A 19,007-nucleotide genomic window follows, 5' to 3' on the forward strand; every position below is an offset into this window, starting at 1 on the left:
AGCCATGTCTTCTTTACACGGGCAAAATAAATCAAACTAGAGTTAATAAACACGAGCAACCTAAGAAAACACAGGCACAAATTGCGTGTCAACACGTTCACACACGTCTATACTTTCTACTGTTTTGTCTAGCAAAGAGCATCACATAGCTACTCAAAAATCTTCATGAACCAACAAAAAAAAAGTTTGCGAAGAGAGGGAACAGCGAGTAAAATTCTTTTAAGAGATTCAAGAACGCACACCAGTATTAGTGTCACAGATATATAATAATAACTGAATTGAAAAAACCCCCCCCACTGGAAATGACAACATGATTATTAAAGCTGCACTGGCAGCAAAGTCTGCAGTATCATTATTGATGATATCTGTGATTTCTCATAACGTTACATTCTTTACAAAGGAATTTTTTTGAGTTTGTAATGGAAGAGGAACAGATCTAAGATAAGGAATCCAGAGCTATAATCTCTGGGTATTTTACTTCTAGTACCATTCTGATTTTCTCATTTTTAAGCAAATGACTACAACAATATTCCAAGAGTCAGAGAAATACATTACTTATATTTTAACCAACATTGCATATTTACACTAGAAGCAATCCCTGCCTTTGTTTGTATCCTTAAAAAATATAAGAAGTCACACACTTCATAAAAAGCATCAGGACGAAAATTAAAAAAACAAAGACAAAAGAAAAATTAGAATAATTAGATGAGAGAGAACGGAGGGGCAAAAATTCAAACTTGAGGCGGAACCATTTCTTTAGTATAGTCAATATCACAAGGTTCACAAAAATGTAAGGACCTTTTCATCATGATAAAAAGTAAAAGCAGGCAGTAAATCACTCGACTAATGAAAAACTAAGGTCCTTAAATGAATAATAAAACTAGTTTATTAACATTTCAGAATGTTCAGAAGAGGAGCAAGATCACAGAGGGGCCGAAAATGCTAATCTGTACCAGAGACCACTCCAGTGTGTTGGATATAAAAAGTGAATACAAAGAATGAAAAAAAAAGTATTATAATTTGACCACATCAAGTAAGGTTCATAGAAAAAAAGAGGTTGAAAATCAATGGAGGAAAAAAAAAACCCTGCAGAGAAATGTGTAACCCCCTTCCTTTTATTCTGGTATATAAGGACAGGTCCAAAACAAAGGTTAGAGTAGCAAGTGCAAAACTGCAAATTTTTTCCCCCTGTGTTCCCTCCCTCTCTGGAAAAGGATTAGTGGATGACAGCATGCACTGGAACCACTTTCACCTAAACCGCACAGACAAAACACACTCCTCCAAGACAATGCCTTCTTTGGAAACAACAATTTGCACCTTCAAATTTCAATTTCCCTCAAGTATAAGACTTATTTAACATGTAACCATCTAATCCAAGGTCCAAAAAAATCATAGTTGACTAAATACTGAAGCCATGACAATGTACTAACCTTACTAGCCATTAAAATGAGGACTTTTTTTTCCTTGCAAGCATCAACTATACGTTCATCTCGTTCACTGCTGCCGTTCCAATAAATAATTACCAATTTGACTTCTTCGGACAGACTCAAATTACTTATTCTTACAATAATACAGCATTAGAGAGGAGAAATCTACTCCTGTAAAAATATTTAGTCCGACTGATGACGGAATTGTAATGGTTTTATATTTGCTTCATAACCGTTACTTCTATTAGGCACAATCATTTCACTTCTTAAAATGGACCTACTCACTAACTTACTACAAAAAGAAAGCCAAGATAAAGTAAGTTTGTGATTAATAGCCAGGAATAAGGCTAATAGAAAACACTGACACATCAAGAGCGATATAAATAAGTAATTCAGCAAAATTACAGGTGTTCTTTAAGTATCAGTTTGATAAGCTATTAGCTATTTTACTGTAGCAATGAACAAAGAAGCAGATATCAGTAGGCCAGTGAAAATGAAAATGCTAGCTGGCGCTGTTGGAAAAGGAATTAGTTTTTCATGAGACAGCTAATCATTTATGAGTCAGTTATATCATTCCCTCTGTCTTTTTTGTTCTTTAAAAAAAATTAGTTCTCGGAAAATTGGGCTAAAATCCTATGAGCCTGCCACATGAAGAGGCAGACAAAGTGTTGGAATCATCTTTTATTTGGATTTTTTTAAAAAGAACCGTTAAGGCATGAGGCTCCTGTCCGAGGGTTTGCTGCCATTACAGACCACAAAAAAAATCAAGTATATGAATTTTCATTTGGGGAGAGAATGGCTGATGCCCTCAAGAGGTCTCTTGATAAACAAGTCTGAAGTAAATTCATTTTCACGTAAGCCTCTGAGCCTATGCATTACATTATTATCAGCAAGCTCCCTTTACTACTCAAGAGTTTTATGTTTTGCATTAGAGACACACAAACTTGCAGTGAGAATAAAATTGTTATCTATTCACTAAACCAAAAAGCCAGCATATTATGTACATAATGGTCTAAAAGTTTCCATACATTAAAGGAAATGAACATGTTTTTTAAACTCTAGTTTCAGAATGTATAGCTTAGAAAAACATTTATTTTCCAGGAATCCGCAGATTTAGGTCATGGGTGGCATCCCGCATCTCTAAACAGAAATCAGTGAAAATGTAGTGAAGATGATTTGCTATTGATTTTCAGTGCATAGAAACTTTAAGACCACCATGTAGTGTTACACAGAAAGCTATGAATGTCAGAAGCAGAGACTACTTCAAACAGACACAACGAACCGTCAACACTGTTTGGGCAGCTGGTCTCTCATGTTTTTCTTTCTCTTTCTCCTTTACAGATCCATGGCTGGGTCCGTCTTCAAGGTTGTCAGTTTTCTCAGCGGTCTCACCCTTACTTTCCCTATCCTTTTTCATTTTCTTCTTTTCCGTCTTGCTGTCGGATGCATCTTCCGTGCTGCTTCTCACGTCTATTACCATCTCCGTCTCATTTGTGGTCTCCTGTTTTGGCTTCTTCTTTCTCACAATAACAATTTGTACCTGATTATCCTCTCGATCCATGCCATTTTCAGCGGGGTCCTCTTCTTTCTTTTGTGACCTTCTCTGACTCCTGTCTCTTGAATCTTTCTTTGCACCCACTTTTTCCTTTTCATGTCGAGTTTTCGCTTCTCTGACTCGCTCTGAAGGCTCTTCTTCTTTCGGCTTTTCCCTGCTCTTTCTAGATTTCTTTATTCTTTCTTCTTCATCTTTCTTTTTTTCTTCAGCTTCTTGGATTTCCCTGCGTAGCTTTTCTATCTCATTGGCAAGCTCTTCCTGTGTGAGTGATAAGATTAGAGGAACATACTGAGTGAGCCAGGACATAATCTTATGGGCAGTTTTTAAAGCTTTAGAATACATGTTATTATATGCATGCAGTAATGGTATTACCAACCCTGTCCATGCAGCGTAATAATTGATGAAAATGGCAAACCATATAATATGTCACTAAGACCACAGACAACAAAAAATACCTCCAACTGTGACTTATACAGCAGGGATTTGAATCGTTATAATGCAGTTCTTTTAACTTGGTATGATACCACTTGGAAGATAACACGGACGTTTTTAATTTAAGGGTACACATACAAAAGTTAGAGTAAACAAAAAAGTGACCCAAAAATCTTCAAAGTTGTACAGTTTGCGATTTCCATTCAATATAATAGGTAAAGCTAGGAAGGAAAAAAACTCCCTAAACCGGCAATTTTCGCCTATGAAAAATTTCCCATAACCTTCCAAAAGAAGAGTGATGTCTGAGGTACGCAATTTGTAGGAAACAAGCCGTAGAAGGCGTACAAAGATGCACCATAATGCATGCTTGAGCACCATGCCATTAGTAAAAATAAGACCCACTAAGCAAGCAGGCAGTTTTGCTGGCCTGACATACCCTTTGAGCAAAGAACTTACACCACACACTGCTGCATCGTGTGACGTAGCCCTGGTACTAGTCGATAATAACGGATAAAGAAAGCAGTGAGTTTAGAGCTACACAGATGAGATATATGGTGACCACAGAAAGCAGGAGAAAATCTCAAGCATTGGTCATTTTACTCTGAATTGTTAGAACAAAAACAAGAACATGACAAAAGTCTCACAGTGCTGTAGTAAACAGTATCATGTAGAAAAAGACAACAAATAAGAAGCAAAAAATGTCTAAATGAAAAATATAGATCTCAAAATAAAAACAAAAAATTTTAAATACTCATACATGAACAGCAAAAGTTGACACCACCCTCATTGAAGAGTAATCATTTATAAAAATTTTTAAAATCTATTGCTCAACACGAGCTTTAAGGTGTGCTCTGCAGCCAATAACGCAGGAAAACTGAAAATCAAAACGACTTTAGAAATGAAGATATTTAAGTAATTACGAAAAAAAAAAAGACATTCAGAAACATTAACTACTGCTAATGCTCAATTAAGATGCCCTAAAAAGCAGTGGCTTACACATAAATTTTCCTCTCTTTCACTTTTCAAAGATGCAGAATGTCACAATCACAAAGCAGAGCAAGATACCAGATGTTGCTGAGAGAGGAAAGATATTGGACAGGACGTCTGACAGCATCCCCTGCCAGTTTGTTTCTTTAGAAAACAGAAAATGTTTAGACAAGAAAAATGAAAAACAAAATGCAGGCATCTAAAGATCACAGATTGTCAAAAACTGTGTTATGCATTGAGGAAACACAAATAAAATAAATGACATCCAGCGTATTACCAAAATAGTTATAAATAAAATTTACTGCAACAGCGGATCACTGCCTCAAAACATATGTTTATCCTGAAGAAGACAACAATAAAATTATGTTGTGATGAACAACACCTGTTTCCGTTTCTTTTCCGCGTCTATATTGCTTGCCCTTGAGGAAATGTCTGGCCGATGTCTCTCCACTTGCTGTTGCTGTTGTCGGCTTTTAGCCTCAGCCTTCCTGTCTGCTTCTTCCTCTTCCTTGCGCTGCGGTGCCCCTGCACCAGGCCGGCCCCAAGGGTTGTATTCTTCTGGAACTTCAGCTGACATAGACGAATCGGAAACAAGGTATACAGATCAAGAGCAAAGCATTCATTATACCCCCAAATTAAGTGTATACCAGATACCTTACATAAGCATATCAAAAGAAAGCTGGAAAAAAAAATTAATTCAAGCATGCTGTTATCAAACTTAAGCTCCAATTCTGACCCAAACATTTGATATTTCCAAACTTTAATGAAGTTCAGGAGAAAAGGAATTGTTCTTACATTTTTTTTCAGATGCGAGACAAATGTGTAATAAAACAAAATTCTTTCTGGGGGAGGGGGGAGGGGGGGAATAGATAAAACACAACATGGGGATAGAAAAAAGAGTGAAACTAACCAGAAGCAACCTCCATCACCCTCAACATCCTGAACAGTTTGCTTGTTTGAATAAAGAGAAGCACATTGACACAACAATTGTCATCTAGTGCTGGGAAAAAGTAAAACAGACTGACAACAAAACAACAGAGGAAAAGTAAAGAAGTGGGACCTATCAGTGGCACCCGCCATCCACCCACAGAACTGTCCAGAACAATCAGCGTCCCAAACATGAATGAACAGGAAAAGATGACCCACCTTTTTCCCTCGCCCACTGCAGCCGTTTCCTCTCCCCAACCGTGAGGTGCTTCCATGGGACCACGTCGGGGACATGCTCCACACCCGCCTCCTTTTTGGCCATCTCCCAAGACAGACGAGACTCAGCCTGAGGCTCAGGGGCACTCAGACGATGAGAGGGACCTTCCTGAGACACTTTGGGCCTCCGCTCTCCACGCGACCTTCTCTCTTCTTCTTCTCTTCTGTTGCCTCTGTCTCTGCTCTCTTTTACCCTGAAAGCAAATGAAGAGCACAAGGGGAAAATGGCATAAGTCACAATTTTCCAGTTTTGCCGTTGTCTGTTCTGATCTATTGCTTGGCTAGCTCCATTTTGTCCATCCATACCTTATCTATCTGAAATGGCTGTAATCACGTACTTGAGACTTTCATCTAAAATAGTCATGTATGCTTATGGGACCAGAGATGCAAATCAAATTCGTGAGCTTAACAGAGAACTCAAACAAGATTTTCATACTTTATAGATATATATCCATAGTCAAGCAAAACAAATTGTACAATACAAAACATAATTAACACACCCATGGTGAATCATACATTATGTCTTACCTGACATCTTCTTTGTCTTCATGAAAGACTTTGCGTTTGGCTTTCGTTTTATTTTCTTTATTCTGACCCAGAAAAGCACCTATGCCAACATCTGATCGATCATCATCATCATCATCTACTTGACGGCTCCCTTTTGTGTGTTTGTCGTATTCAGCTTCGTCTCCACTGCCACTGCTTTCATATCTTTCCACCTCTATTTTGTTGTTACTCGTATCTGAAATAATAAGTAGCAGAAGCAAACAATGAGAGTAGGCAAGCATAAAAATATACAAATACATTCTTTCTTCTTTACTGAGTACAAACAGCCTGCATTAATTCTCAAGGGTGCCCTCCCCCCCATATTACTTTCAGTAAAAGTGGCATGCTTTTCATTAAACTTCAAACATCTAGTGACATAATAAGCATTAGATTCAATGGCTACAAATCACTACATAATGCAACATAGCTTTGGGACAAACGGCACAAACCAAGCAGCTACCAGGACTGACAGCAGGTTGCTTGAGTAAAAAAAAAAGTACATCGACACCATGACGGTCATTTAGTACTGGGAAAAGGGACATAGACTCCGACCCAAAGAAGAGGGGATACATTTGAACAGAGATGGAGACTATAGCCCAGGATAGAGGTACGAGAAGGCTCTTGTTGGTGGCCTATGTTCTGGCAGGCAGTGAGGAGGGCTGATGATAATGATGATGATGATGAGTGCTGGGAAAAAGCAAGACAGACAGAAGCAAGTGACGGAGTAGGACAACAACGGCAAAACCAACAATAACATCAACAACCACACTAAAAGAACACACACAAGAATGAAGGAAAAAGGGAGGAAAACACAAAACATCAGGATCAAGTTACAGGGTTGCCATACCGAAGCTAATTTTGAGTGGGTTGTCTCCCCCCGTGTCCTTAGTTTTCCCTAGAGAGGCCAGAAGAGCCGCCAGCTGTTCTTGAGTCAAGGTAACGGTGCCGGGGGTGATGTGCTGGGAACCAGGCCTCGCTTGTGGTGGCTCTTCCTTAGGTTTGAACCTAGGAGAAATGCAAGTATCATGTAACCAGTGAAGATGTGGCTCAAAATTTTATTATCCTACCAGTATCAATATCATTTTCAGAGAAGATTTCAAGTCCTGTTTCACATGAATCTTTTCACTTTCAAAAACCAAGCAATAACAAAACAAACCTTTCAAAGACAAATAAAAACAAAAGAGAAAGAAAGCAAAAAAAGATTAAAAAAGAAAGTTCTTCTATAGAATACAATTCAGATGCGTTTCTCAGAAAAAAAACCCCACCAAAAAATATATGCCTGCACACAAGAATTCCACTTTCACGGACAATTTTGCAGTTTCATTTTCATCAACTTGAGCTTCAACTCCACAGACTACATAGCTTGCCATAACAGATCAAAGATAAAACCATTTATCTGACAAGCTTACATCATACGATAGAAACATGAAATCAATATAAATCTAAGAAGAAATCAGAACACCAAATAAGCTGTACAGCATCATTGGCACAATAAGGAAATTCAGCTGCTAGGCTAAGATAGAAATAAAAGGGTAAATAGGAGAAGATTTGGAAAAAAAAAAGCACCCACCCAACATCCACTAACAACCTGGAGAAGACATACAGCCACATATGTAATCACCTGTCTTTGTTGTTGCGTATAAAGTCTTTGTTACTCTGATTGAACTTCTTCTTCTCCAGCTCCTTTTCAGCTTCAAAGGCTTCCAGCACAGCTTGATCATCTGGTCTTCTGATTGCGTGGCGCAGCTTTTTTGATTTGTAGCCAAACTGAAGTGTAAGAGCATGAAAATATTCTGATTAAACGAGTTGAATTAAAAAAATAAAGAAAACAAGTGAAAATAGTAGATTGTTTTGTAGGGAGGTGGGAAGTGATGACAAAAAGACAAAAGCAAAGAAAGCAAGTAAAAACATTACATTGTTCTGCAAGTGGGGGTGGGGGGTGGGGGGATGGGAAGGTGGTGACAACTTTTTACTTTCACCCCTTTACTATTTTAATTAACTTTGTACTTTTTTAGACACACACAAAGTTAAACCTACTCAAACGACTACCTGTCCAAGACAATCACCTGTACAAACCCCCACAAGCATTTTTTCTCTATATTATTATAATGGCACTGTCCAAGATTACCCTTTTCTCTTTAGACAATGGGTGGTCTTTTTGCGCAGATTCGACTGTAAAAAAATCCTATGAAAACAAGATTATACTTGATTATATCATGACTACAACAATATTTAAAGACGTAGCTTTTCTAAGAAATTGACAACACTACTTTTTTCAAAAGGAAAAGAATACTATTACCATCTCTTATAGTGAATGCAGAAATGAAGAGGGAAGACAATAAAGCCATGAGTATATTTATAGAGTGTGACTCTGGTTTTTGTTTCAGGTGATCAAATAAGACATTTCTGTTTGGCCTATATTACTTTAAAATACACAAATTTAAAATCAATCCATAAGATAGTCAAACAGCAAGACCATCTGAGAAATTAATTTGTACTTAAACTATGGAATGTGGGGTATGCTCAAATATAGTATACACAAGGGCTTACCTTCCGTTGCTCATTCTTAGGCTTATCTGAAAAAAAAGCAACAATAGTCTTGACCTTGACAGGACTCACAAGAGTGAAGTATTCGAAACTTAAAATAAGCGTTTTACTTTTCACCAGTGTTTAGGTCAGAAAAGCAACACAAACACTCCAATCCTCTTGGAATAAAACAAACAAAATAAATGTACAACAACAACATACCAATCAGAAGTGTACAAAACACAAAAGCAACCAAAATGTGAATCAGAAAGATTAAAAATAGTAACCAACTTTTCAACCATAAAAAAATTCGTAGTGCTGTTCTTCATTCACATTGTGTCTAAAAAAACACCAGTTCATCTCAATTTAAAAAAAAAAAAAAAAGAAAGGAACAGGTATCAAAGTGTAAAGAGAAATTCAATTAACATATTAAGTTGGTAAAGACGAAACCAAGATACCTTGGTCAGGCATTGAACTTTAGAAGTAGTTTCATTTCATAACCTGGACCAGGCTTGAACGAGTTAATATAAAAAAAGGATCAAAGCTAAACAACAAAACAACTGTTCATACAATTACAAGTCCCATTTGACTAATTTTAGTAATATTGACCACATGTATGGCATACCTCTGTGCCAAAATATGCCAGGGCCACCAGAATTCTTGTGAAGGTCAAAATGAACACCACCAGTTGAACTGAAAAATATTCATAAACCAAACATTAAAAGAAATCCTTACAACAAATTTCTATTTGATGCACTTACTATAATGTACCCGTTGTGTCTCCCGGCAAATAGGAAGAAATAAAACAGGGTGAAAAGGACACGACAGTGGTAGGAAACAGGCAATGTCATGGGGTCTTGGTCACAGGCTCTTATTTGGATGAAAGCTGTGAGAGAGGAGAACTCTAAACAAGTTAAAACAACGAGAACAGAAGTCCAAATAAAGTCTTTGAAATGAATGAAATTACTAATAAAGAGAAAATTTGAACATAGTCTATCCCACAAGAAAAGAACCTCAGATCCCCAGTAATAAATTCTTAAAATAATATGTGAGGCAGCGTGCTGAAATCAGGCGCTTGTCAAAATAATGAAACCCGAGAAATCAGTATTTTTCGGGCAGTTTGGAATTTTTTGGGGGACTTTTTAAACAAAAATTTAAAAAATTGATTTTTAAAATTTAAATCAAGATTTTAAAAATGTAAATCGTATTTTTAAAATTTTTTTTTAAATGTCGACACAGTTTGGGATTTTTGGTTGCTAAAAGTATGTTCTTTTATTACAAAATGCATTGTCTTTATTTTAACTAATGATTAATTTAAGCAACCGCAAAAGAAAGCCTTAATCTGCTATATATATAATCAGTGAATTGTGGCTACAGACAAAAAATGAAGAAAATGTCAGTCTAAAAGGAAGGGGGAGGGGGGGGGTAATTATGCATAGATAAACTTGCATTCTATTACAGTGTGTGTGTGTGTGCGCGCGCGCTTGTGTTTGTCTAAAAAGAAAAAGAAAATGTTAATTTCAATAATGAAAAAAAAGTCAATTGAATACTGTATTATTTTACAGTGACAGAGGAGAAAGCAGACTTTTAAGCATGATTATTTAGTCTACTAAACCTTATATACTGTTTTATAAAACCAAGGAAAGGAATTCTGAATATTTAAAGATGTAAAAACAGAATACATTTTTTTAAAGTGATTTAAATCACTGAGTTTTATTTTTAAAATCAAGTTGATTTAAATTTTAAAAAATCAGCTGATTTAAATCAACCCAACCCTGATTTCACTTATGAAAAAAAATGTAAATTGAATACTGTATTATTTTACAGTGACAGGGGGGAAAGCAGACTTTTAAGCATGATCATATTAGTCTACTAAACCTTATATCTGTTTAATAAAACCAAGGAAAGGAATTCTGAATGTTCAAATATGTAAAAACTGAATACATTTAAAAAAAATTGATTTAAATCACTGATTTTTATTTTAAAAACCAAGTCCTAGTCGATTAAAATATTTAAAAAATCAACTGATTTAAATCAACCCAGCTCTGATTTCAATTATGGAAAAAAAAGTAAATTGAATACTGTATTATTTTACAGTGAAAGGAAGGAAAGCAGACTTTTAAACATGATAATATTAGTCTACTTAACCTTATATCTATTTTATGAAATCAAGGAAAGGAATTCTGAATGTTGAAATATGTAAAAACTGAATAAAAATAAATTTTTTAAAAAGTGATTTAAATCACTGATTTTTATTTAAAAAATCAAGTTGATTTAAATAAAATAAATCAACTGATTTAAATCAACCCAACCCTGCATGCACGCGCGCCTACTCACGCACGCACGACGCGTGAACAATAACAATGAATAAACGGGACTATCTTCCCAGACTGGACTAAATAAGTACCATACTCTTTAAAGACAATCTTAATGCCTCACTTTTCCAAACAGAGCAAACAGGACGAGTCCAGTGTGTGCTTTCCTAAGAGGGGGGAATAGAGGCTTTCATAACGCAAACACAATGTCATACCACTTCTTAGATATTTGCTTTTCTGTTTCTATTCTTCTCTCACGCAATTAAGCAAATAAAAATGACTACCTCTATCGTATTGTGACTAAAATGCAACAAAAATGCAAGTTATCAAGGCTCCCGTTTAGTTTTTCAAGTATCCTTCCCCCCCTTTCCGGTTCACATAAGCGGGGCCTCGTTCGTAGCGCCCGAGGCGACCGATGGCTGATGACGTCACTCAGTGAAAATTTCCCAGCCGCAAATGGCAATGCCGCTTTTACCATAGTTACCTCCCACATTTTAAAAGATTACGCCAAAACCGCTAAACACAGAAGCATGAAATTTTAAGGGAATAAAGAAAAATGGTGTACAATGTATAGTCAGTTTGACAAATCACAGCTCTAAAAAATCTTCAAAGCGCACCACATCAACCACTTTCGCAAATGTTTTCGACTGCTTCTAGGATGGGTACAAAGTTGTTAAACTGCATACTACGAGATTGACCTCTTTTCTGATTGGCTGCCAAGTTTCATTCATATCAATTAACGAGAAGCGGCATGAGAGCGAGTTGAAGACAACCTTTGCGTTAGTTCGTCCCATGCCAAAAATCGGCAGAACAAAACTCGCTCGGTGGACATTGCTATTGTATGTCCATTCAAAAACACATGTGTTGATTTAATGGAAAAACGTTCAAATGCACAAAAAATGTAAATTTGCAGTTTCCAAAGACTCTCAAGCTATGGAAGTCAACAAACTTTGATGGCCATTTTCTAGCTAATTTTACCTCTGAAACCAGCCTAGTGGCGCGCTCATATGACCTTATGCAGTTGCGAGCGCCGTAAAAACCCATACCTACCGACCCTACTTCCCTCAATTGCAAATATCTCAACTTCTATTTCTATTCAATATAAAAATTTTTTAAAGATCTGGTTTTATATGACCCAGTCATATTGCGAGAATGACTCCCACTGACCAACATTTTGATGGTAGCCTCTAAGTGTACTAACTGTCGTAAGTAAGCTAACAAAACGGTTTAAAAAAACTTTACAGCAGTTTCAGGAAAAAGAGTTTTTTTGGTCAGCATAACCATTGAAAAATGGAGTGCCTCCGAAATTTGAATTCTAATCTGATCTCTATTAAAAAAACTGGTCACAGTTTCACAATGATTTTTTTCATACAAGTAGGAGGTAGGCTAACACTAACTCAGTAACTGATCAGGAAATCGATTTAGCAAGAATGAACATTTTTGGCACCAAAATGAAAAAAGGCGTTTTGTCAGCTTACAGCGGTAGGTTTTCAACTGTTTTGTTTGAAAGACTACATTTAGATAAACAAAATGGTGATTTATAATGAAATTTTTGCCTAAAGTAGCAATGATGTGGTTTAGGATGCTTATGTCTTTAAATTTAATTCCACCCATATAGACTGATTTAGTTCTAGATTTATTTAGCATGTAGTCTATGGTACTTGTGGAATACAGGACTTTATTTTTAATTATTTAAATTATAATGGTTTAGAAACATTCTTTGGGTCTTTTTTATTTGGGATTGTAATTTGTAGGCTAATTGTTTAGTTCCTCCTGAACTTTTGTTTTTGTGAAAACAAGTTGATGCTTTTTCAGGGTGGAAGGTGAATTAGTTTGAACAGTATTTATAATCACAGAATTTCTTCACCATAAGTCTAGACTAAAATCTAGATCTAATGTGGTTATTATCTTTCAGAAGGAGTTCCACAACGAGCCGCCTGGAGCCGCAGTCTATCCGGAGACGTCTCCGACGGAGATAGACCAATCAAGATGCTTTGGGCCTCTGGACAAGTAAAAAAATCTTGGGGGTTACGGGGGGGGCCGCATGTCCCCTTGTTTCAACCTAGATTTATAATTATTTGATATTTAGCAGTTACGTTTGAAATTTTCTTGAAAATAATTGATGTGCAACAGTTTTAGTGGCATATGTATGATTTGCAGCAAATAATATGCAGTTTGAGCCAAAGCAGTGCATCTGTGAGCAGTAGTACATCTTGGGTGCTCGCCGGAGACATCTCCGAATATCTTCTGCCTAACGACCGCCCCAACAAACAAATTATAGAAGAGACCTACCTCTAAACTGGCCTAACCCTGACCCAACCATTAGCTCATTTTTAACTTGATTAACCCTACATCAGCTCTTACCCCTAGATCTAGATCTACTCCAAATCAGAAACCTAGATCTGACCCTCTATTCTACTCTACTCAGCTACTCTGTTTCATAGTGAATAGATTCTAGAATCTAAATTTAGATCTAGTGGTCGCACGTTTCGGAACTCCTCCATGGCGCGGGCCTCTACTTCTTAACAAAATAAACTCTCCATCTAGACTCTAGATCTAGATCTACTCTATGGATCTAGACTCTACGCTAGATTCAAATGACAAGTTAATAGAATCTAGAGTGCATTGCCTCTTACCGGCCGCCGCCTCATTATCGGCCGCTCTCAGCGCGTGCGGTACTTTTTGTGACAAAATCTTACCTCTATGCAACAATTGTTCCAATTGGTCAACAATTGTTGCACTCGGGCAGTCTTTGTTTATCCTGCTACCTTTCCGCAGTCACAGGAGCGCCATTGCTTTGTTTTTTGGCCGAGATCGAAAGTTATCAGAACCCCCACCTCACTTCAGCCGCCACTGTTATCCTCCCTGAACAAGGCCAGGTGTGTCAACCAATAAGCTTTGAGCAATCCTATTATCGACAGGAAGCCCTCTTGTGATAACGAAAGTAATTTTGATATCATGCCTGACTTGTCTATTTGCGTCTGCTGGTTGAAAATAAAATTCCCACCGTTTGAGTGGGGTGGCCGGTAACTGGCAGCTATTTTAGCTGGTGTTGCCCCATTATCGGCCGGACGAGAAGAAAGTTACCAAAACTTGCTTTAGTTCTAAGATCTAATAAAATTTGTGTTGTGAACTTGTTTGTTTGTTTGATTAAGACAAGAGAAACACATCAACACAATAAAAATGGTCATTTAGTGCTAAGAAAAAGTAAGACAGACAGAAACAAAAGAAGGAAAGAAAAGAAGTAGGACCAACCAGTAGCGCCCTAACACCCCCCCCCCCCCCCCCCGCATTGTGAACTTGTATCAGACTAAATTTTTACTTTTAATCGATGAAAGAAAGAGAGAGAGAGAGAGGGCTAGAAAGAAGGCGGAAAAGGATGCTGAGAAAGAGAAAAAGAGGCTAGAAAGGGAAGCTGCAAAAAGAATGAATGTGATAGAGAAAGAGAGAAAGAAGATCCAAAGAGAAGGAAAGAGAAAGGCCACTTCGGAAAAAAAGCAAAAGGGAAAGTCCATAAAGAAGAGAATGAAGCTGAGAGTGAGAGTGAATCTGCTTCTGTTGGCGTCCAGTATATGGACAGCTCTGGGGATGAGTATGCAGAGGTTTTTGAGCGGATGTTGCATGAGTACGATGAGAATACATGTTTTGATTGTGGAGTTGTTACTTGTTTTCATATTCTCTGTTCCATGGTAGCTCTTCGGCCTCTCTCCTTATTCATAGTTACAAAATACACTTACTAGATGTTGATTTATAGTGTTGAAAAGGGAAAACACAAAAAAAACTCTAAATAAGGATGCTATAGCGTGAATTTTAATGGTGGCCGGTATCAGGGAAACTGGTGGCCGGTAAGAGGCAAATAGTAGAATAGGCGGCTGGAAAGAGGCAACTCTGAGTCTCACCAAATGTGATGTCTTATCGAGTAAACATACCAAATGAATGAATCTGGCAGTTGCCTAATACCAGCCAAAGAATGGAGATCATTCTGTGACATCTTTCTACGAGGTGGGTTTAAATTTGTGGTTGATATCAAGGTTTAACCACATGCTTCCGGTTATAAGCCGAAAGTGACCCTTTAGCTTTAGCAATGCCAATGAAAATTTAAATTTTCACTTTTGTCCCCTTTTTTTTGGTACTTAAGAAAAATTTTCAATTCTAAGAATTATGCTTCTTGAATTTTGAGAATCGGTTCATAAATAAAAAAGTTATGGGTTGTAAAGGTCGGCAAAATATGGATGACCCACACATATATATATATAGGAAAATACTCCTAAAAAGTGGACCACGCAGTAGCAGATTCTGTAAGAAAATCGACGATATCTCAGTAACTAATCTGAGTGTTCGAGAGAAACTTGGCTACCCTATGTGTTTTTGAGTGTAGAAATCATTTCTGCAGTCAGACTTACTACCAATTTCGTAGTTATTTTGTTATAATTAAAATTGTGGTGTACATATTACGATTTTGCGAAAAAGGGGTGTCGGGATGAGTCCATTTTATTTATAGCATCGTATCACAACATGGGATCTTTAAGAATATATGTCGGCAGCGTGACTAAATAATTGCAAAGCTTTTTATGATGACTTTAGACCATGCCAACCGTAAAAGATAAGTTAATTCAATCTAGCATGCCGTACAATTAAAAATTCTTTTTCCCCGTTGAGACGCGAACACCCCGAGACGAGATAACCTCGCCTCGGAATACCCCCATTGCGATGTTACAGGGGAATAGAGAGAAAAACAACCGGATGCGCGCGCCCGCCATTGCCCTATTTCAAGTGACCAATGAACGGGCCCGGAATAGTCATGCTGGGATTTGTAGGTCACAGACATTTGCCACGGGAGTGAGGGGAAAATGGCCGGTCTCCGTGCGAAGCCGCTTTGGATAGGGGGGTAGTCGTAGATTTACGATCGGGTCTAAACAACTACTTGACACAGAACGTTCAAATTTGAGCACACTATAGAGGATAGATAGATCTATTACCATCTTGGCGTTGAAATTCAAACTCCTTATAGTTTTCGGTGTACACGATACGAAAGTGTTCCCGACACCAAAAGTATAGGTTAATTTATGTGTACGAACTTCAACGTCCACATATCATTAGTTTGCCCTATTTTCTGATTGGTAGCCGAGTTTCATTCGGATTGGTTCGGAAATAGAGCAGACCGAGGTTGACAAAGTTAGTCACCTACGCTTCGGCCGGGTCCGCAAAATCGCCCGTAAACGGGGACCAAATTTTCGCCTCGCGGGAAAGCCTGATTGGCATTGCTTGACCCTTAGGCGGCTGGTAGGTATCTAATCTAGATCTACATTCTAGTTATAATTGACTGAACTCATTCCATTAGTAAAAGATTTTATTAAAAGGGAAGTGGCTATCCTCACCCAGGGTGAGAATAAAAAAATACCATCGACCTCTCACCCCGGGTGAGACTCGCTACCGTTGGCTATTCTCACCCGGTGTGAAACAACACCTGTTTTTCCTAATTTCGGAATACTTTCTATCTGTGTGGATGATCAAATGGATAAAAGCAAAGAAAAAATGAAGTTAAAACACAAAAGTAAATTAGCAATGCCAATCGGGCTTTCCCGCGAGGCGAAAATTTGGTCCCCGTTTACGGGCGATTTTGCGGACCCGGCCGAAGCGTAGGTGACTAACTTTGTCAACCTCGGTCTGCTCTATTTCCAAACCAATCCGAATGAAACTCGGCTACCAATCAGAAAATAGGGCAAACTAATGATATGTGGACGTTGAAGTTCGTACACATAAATTAACCTATATTTTTGGTGTCGGGAACACTTTCGTATCGTGTACACCGAAAACTATAAGGAGTTTGAATTTCAACGCCAAGATGGTAATAGATCTATCTATCCTCTATAGTGTGCTCAAATTTGAACGTTCTGTGTCAAGTAGTTGTTTAGACCCGATCGTAAATCTACGACTACCCCCCTATCCAAAGCGGCTTCGCACGGAGACCGGCCATTTTCCCCTCACTCCCGTGGCAAATGTCTGTGACCTACAAATCCCAGCATGACTATTCCGGGCCCGTTCATTGGTCACTTGAAATAGGGCAATGGCGGGCGCGCGCATCCGGTTGTTTTTCTCTCTATTCCCCTGTAACATCGCAATGGGGGTATTCCGAGGCGAGGTTATCTCGTCTCGGGGTGTTCGCGTCTCAACGGGGAAAAAGAATTTTTAATTGTACGGCATGCTAGATTGAATTAACTTATCTTTTACGGTTGGCATGGTCTAAAGTCATCATAAAAAGCTTTGCAATTATTTAGTCACGCTGCCGACATATATTCTTAAAGATCCCATGTTGTGATACGATGCTATAAATAAAATGGACTCATCCCGACACCCCTTTTTCGCAAAATCGTAATATGTACACCACAATTTTAATTATAACAAAATAACTACGAAATTGGTAGTAAATCTGACTGCAGAAATGATTTCTACACTCCAAAACACATCGGGTAGCCAAGTTTCTCTCGAACACTCAGATTAGTTACCGAGATATCGTCGATTTTCTTACAGAATCTGCTACTGCGTGGTCCACTTTTTAGGAGTATTTTCCTATATGTGGGTCATCCATATTTTGCCGACCTTTACAACCCCATAACTTTTTTATTTATGAACCGTTTCTCAAAATTCAAGAAGCATAATTATCAGAATTGAAAATTCTTTCTTAGGTACCAAAAAAAAGGGGGCAAAAGTGAAAATTTAAATTTTCATTGGCATTGCTAAGTAAATTAATTTGGTCGTCTACAAAGATGCTACGGCTATTTAACTTTTCGAATCGAGCCGAACTACGCAAGTCGCCATTTTGTTTTGCCCGGAAGTTCTCGCACTAGATCTACTCCTCTCTCTCTCCACTGCCCACAGTCAAAATTGACTGTACGCTTTTAGTTTAGTAAATTTAGGAATTTAGGCTAACACTCATCAGTAGAAGTAGAAATGGAACGTTTGTTCACAGCACAGAATTCTACAATTTTTCTGTTATCACAGAGTAGAATTCTGTGGTTCAGGGTGAACACAAAATTGGTTGGCCTAGATTTAGGCTATAACACGGTGAACGCACACCGGGTGAGAATAGCCAAAAACTCGCCTGCGTGAGATAGAGTGGTGGCCTTTATTAAATTAAGCGCAAAATACGGGAAAAAAAGGTTTTAAAAAACTTAATTCTCTGACTCTCACCCGTAGCTCATTGCATCTGCTGATTGTCACCAAAAATATAATGGAAGAAAAGTACTATACTAGATTCTAGATCTAGATTTCGATCTAGACTCTAGAGTCTATTCTAGAGACTAATTTGTAATTTGTAAGCTACACAGAACTGGACAAAGTACCAGTCTCAAGTCTCAACACGGTATTTGTTTGGCAAGTCAACCACGACTTCCTGCCAAACATTGGTTAAACTTCCGGTAGAAGATAGCGTTTTATGAGCACAAAACCTGATGACGTCATAAGCAAGTTTAAAATGGACTTGTTTTGTAGTTTAGAAAGTATTACAGACGAATCACAGTAAGCCTACTAGATCTAGCTACCGAAAGGAAGATTGCTCAAGCCATGTTTGGAATTAATTAACAAATGAGCTTTACACATGTACATCTGAGAGAAAATCTTTCAGGAATAAATAGAACAGGAGGTGAGATAGCGGGAAGTGAATTTCTTTCTTTCTTTCATCTTCTGCTGTTGCAACCCTCCGCTTTGGCAGTTTGGTGTTATACGTAGATTTTTCTAGATCTTAGTATTTCGATAATTTCAAAAACGTATATTAAAAAATCAAAACCCTATTACTTGACATCGGGGACAGAAATTTCACATCGAACCTGAAAATTCATAGGCCCTGGCAACAGTGCTTTTATTCGTGGGCATGTTAAAATTGTAGGCCTTGTTGGCTGAATTAGCTCTTTTTTTAAAAACTGTTCTTGGAAGCAGTGAAAATAAACCAAGGCCGAACGATTTCAGTTTATATGAGGGACTTAATATCAAGAGAGAGAAAGAAAGGGGGAGAGAGAG

At 37.8% G+C, this 19,007-nt stretch overlaps 1 protein-coding gene across 5 annotated transcripts in view; it reads right to left on the bottom strand.

The window, feature by feature from the left end:
• Positions 1 to 18,379, bottom strand: part of LOC101850810 (trichohyalin) — a 40,522-nt gene extending 22,143 nt beyond the window's left edge. For 2 of the 5 annotated variants that reach the window (XM_005100788.3, XM_005100787.3), the window contains exons 1-9: positions 18,183 to 18,379; positions 9,302 to 9,369; positions 8,701 to 8,726; positions 7,772 to 7,917; positions 6,998 to 7,155; positions 6,133 to 6,346; positions 5,548 to 5,798; positions 4,784 to 4,971; positions 2,710 to 3,240 (exon numbers count right to left, since the gene is read on the bottom strand). In XM_005100788.3, coding sequence (XP_005100845.1) covers positions 2,710 to 3,240; positions 4,784 to 4,971; positions 5,548 to 5,798; positions 6,133 to 6,346; positions 6,998 to 7,155; positions 7,772 to 7,917; positions 8,701 to 8,726; positions 9,302 to 9,369; positions 18,183 to 18,193 — 1,593 coding nt within the window. In that variant the 5' untranslated portion in view covers positions 18,194 to 18,379. Of the gene's footprint in view, positions 1 to 2,709; positions 3,241 to 3,850; positions 3,908 to 4,783; positions 4,972 to 5,547; positions 5,799 to 6,132; positions 6,347 to 6,997; positions 7,156 to 7,771; positions 7,918 to 8,700; positions 8,727 to 9,301; positions 9,370 to 18,182 lie in introns of all 5 variants that reach the window. The other 3 variants (XM_005100789.3, XM_013083896.2, XM_035970378.1) reach the window with 3 other exon arrangements.
• Between the last annotated feature and the right edge of the window lie 628 nt (positions 18,380 to 19,007).

The sequence above is a fragment of the Aplysia californica genome, unplaced genomic scaffold (genome assembly GCF_000002075.1).
Source record: "Aplysia californica isolate F4 #8 unplaced genomic scaffold, AplCal3.0 scaffold00260, whole genome shotgun sequence".
NCBI lineage: Eukaryota > Metazoa > Mollusca > Gastropoda > Aplysiida > Aplysiidae > Aplysia > Aplysia californica.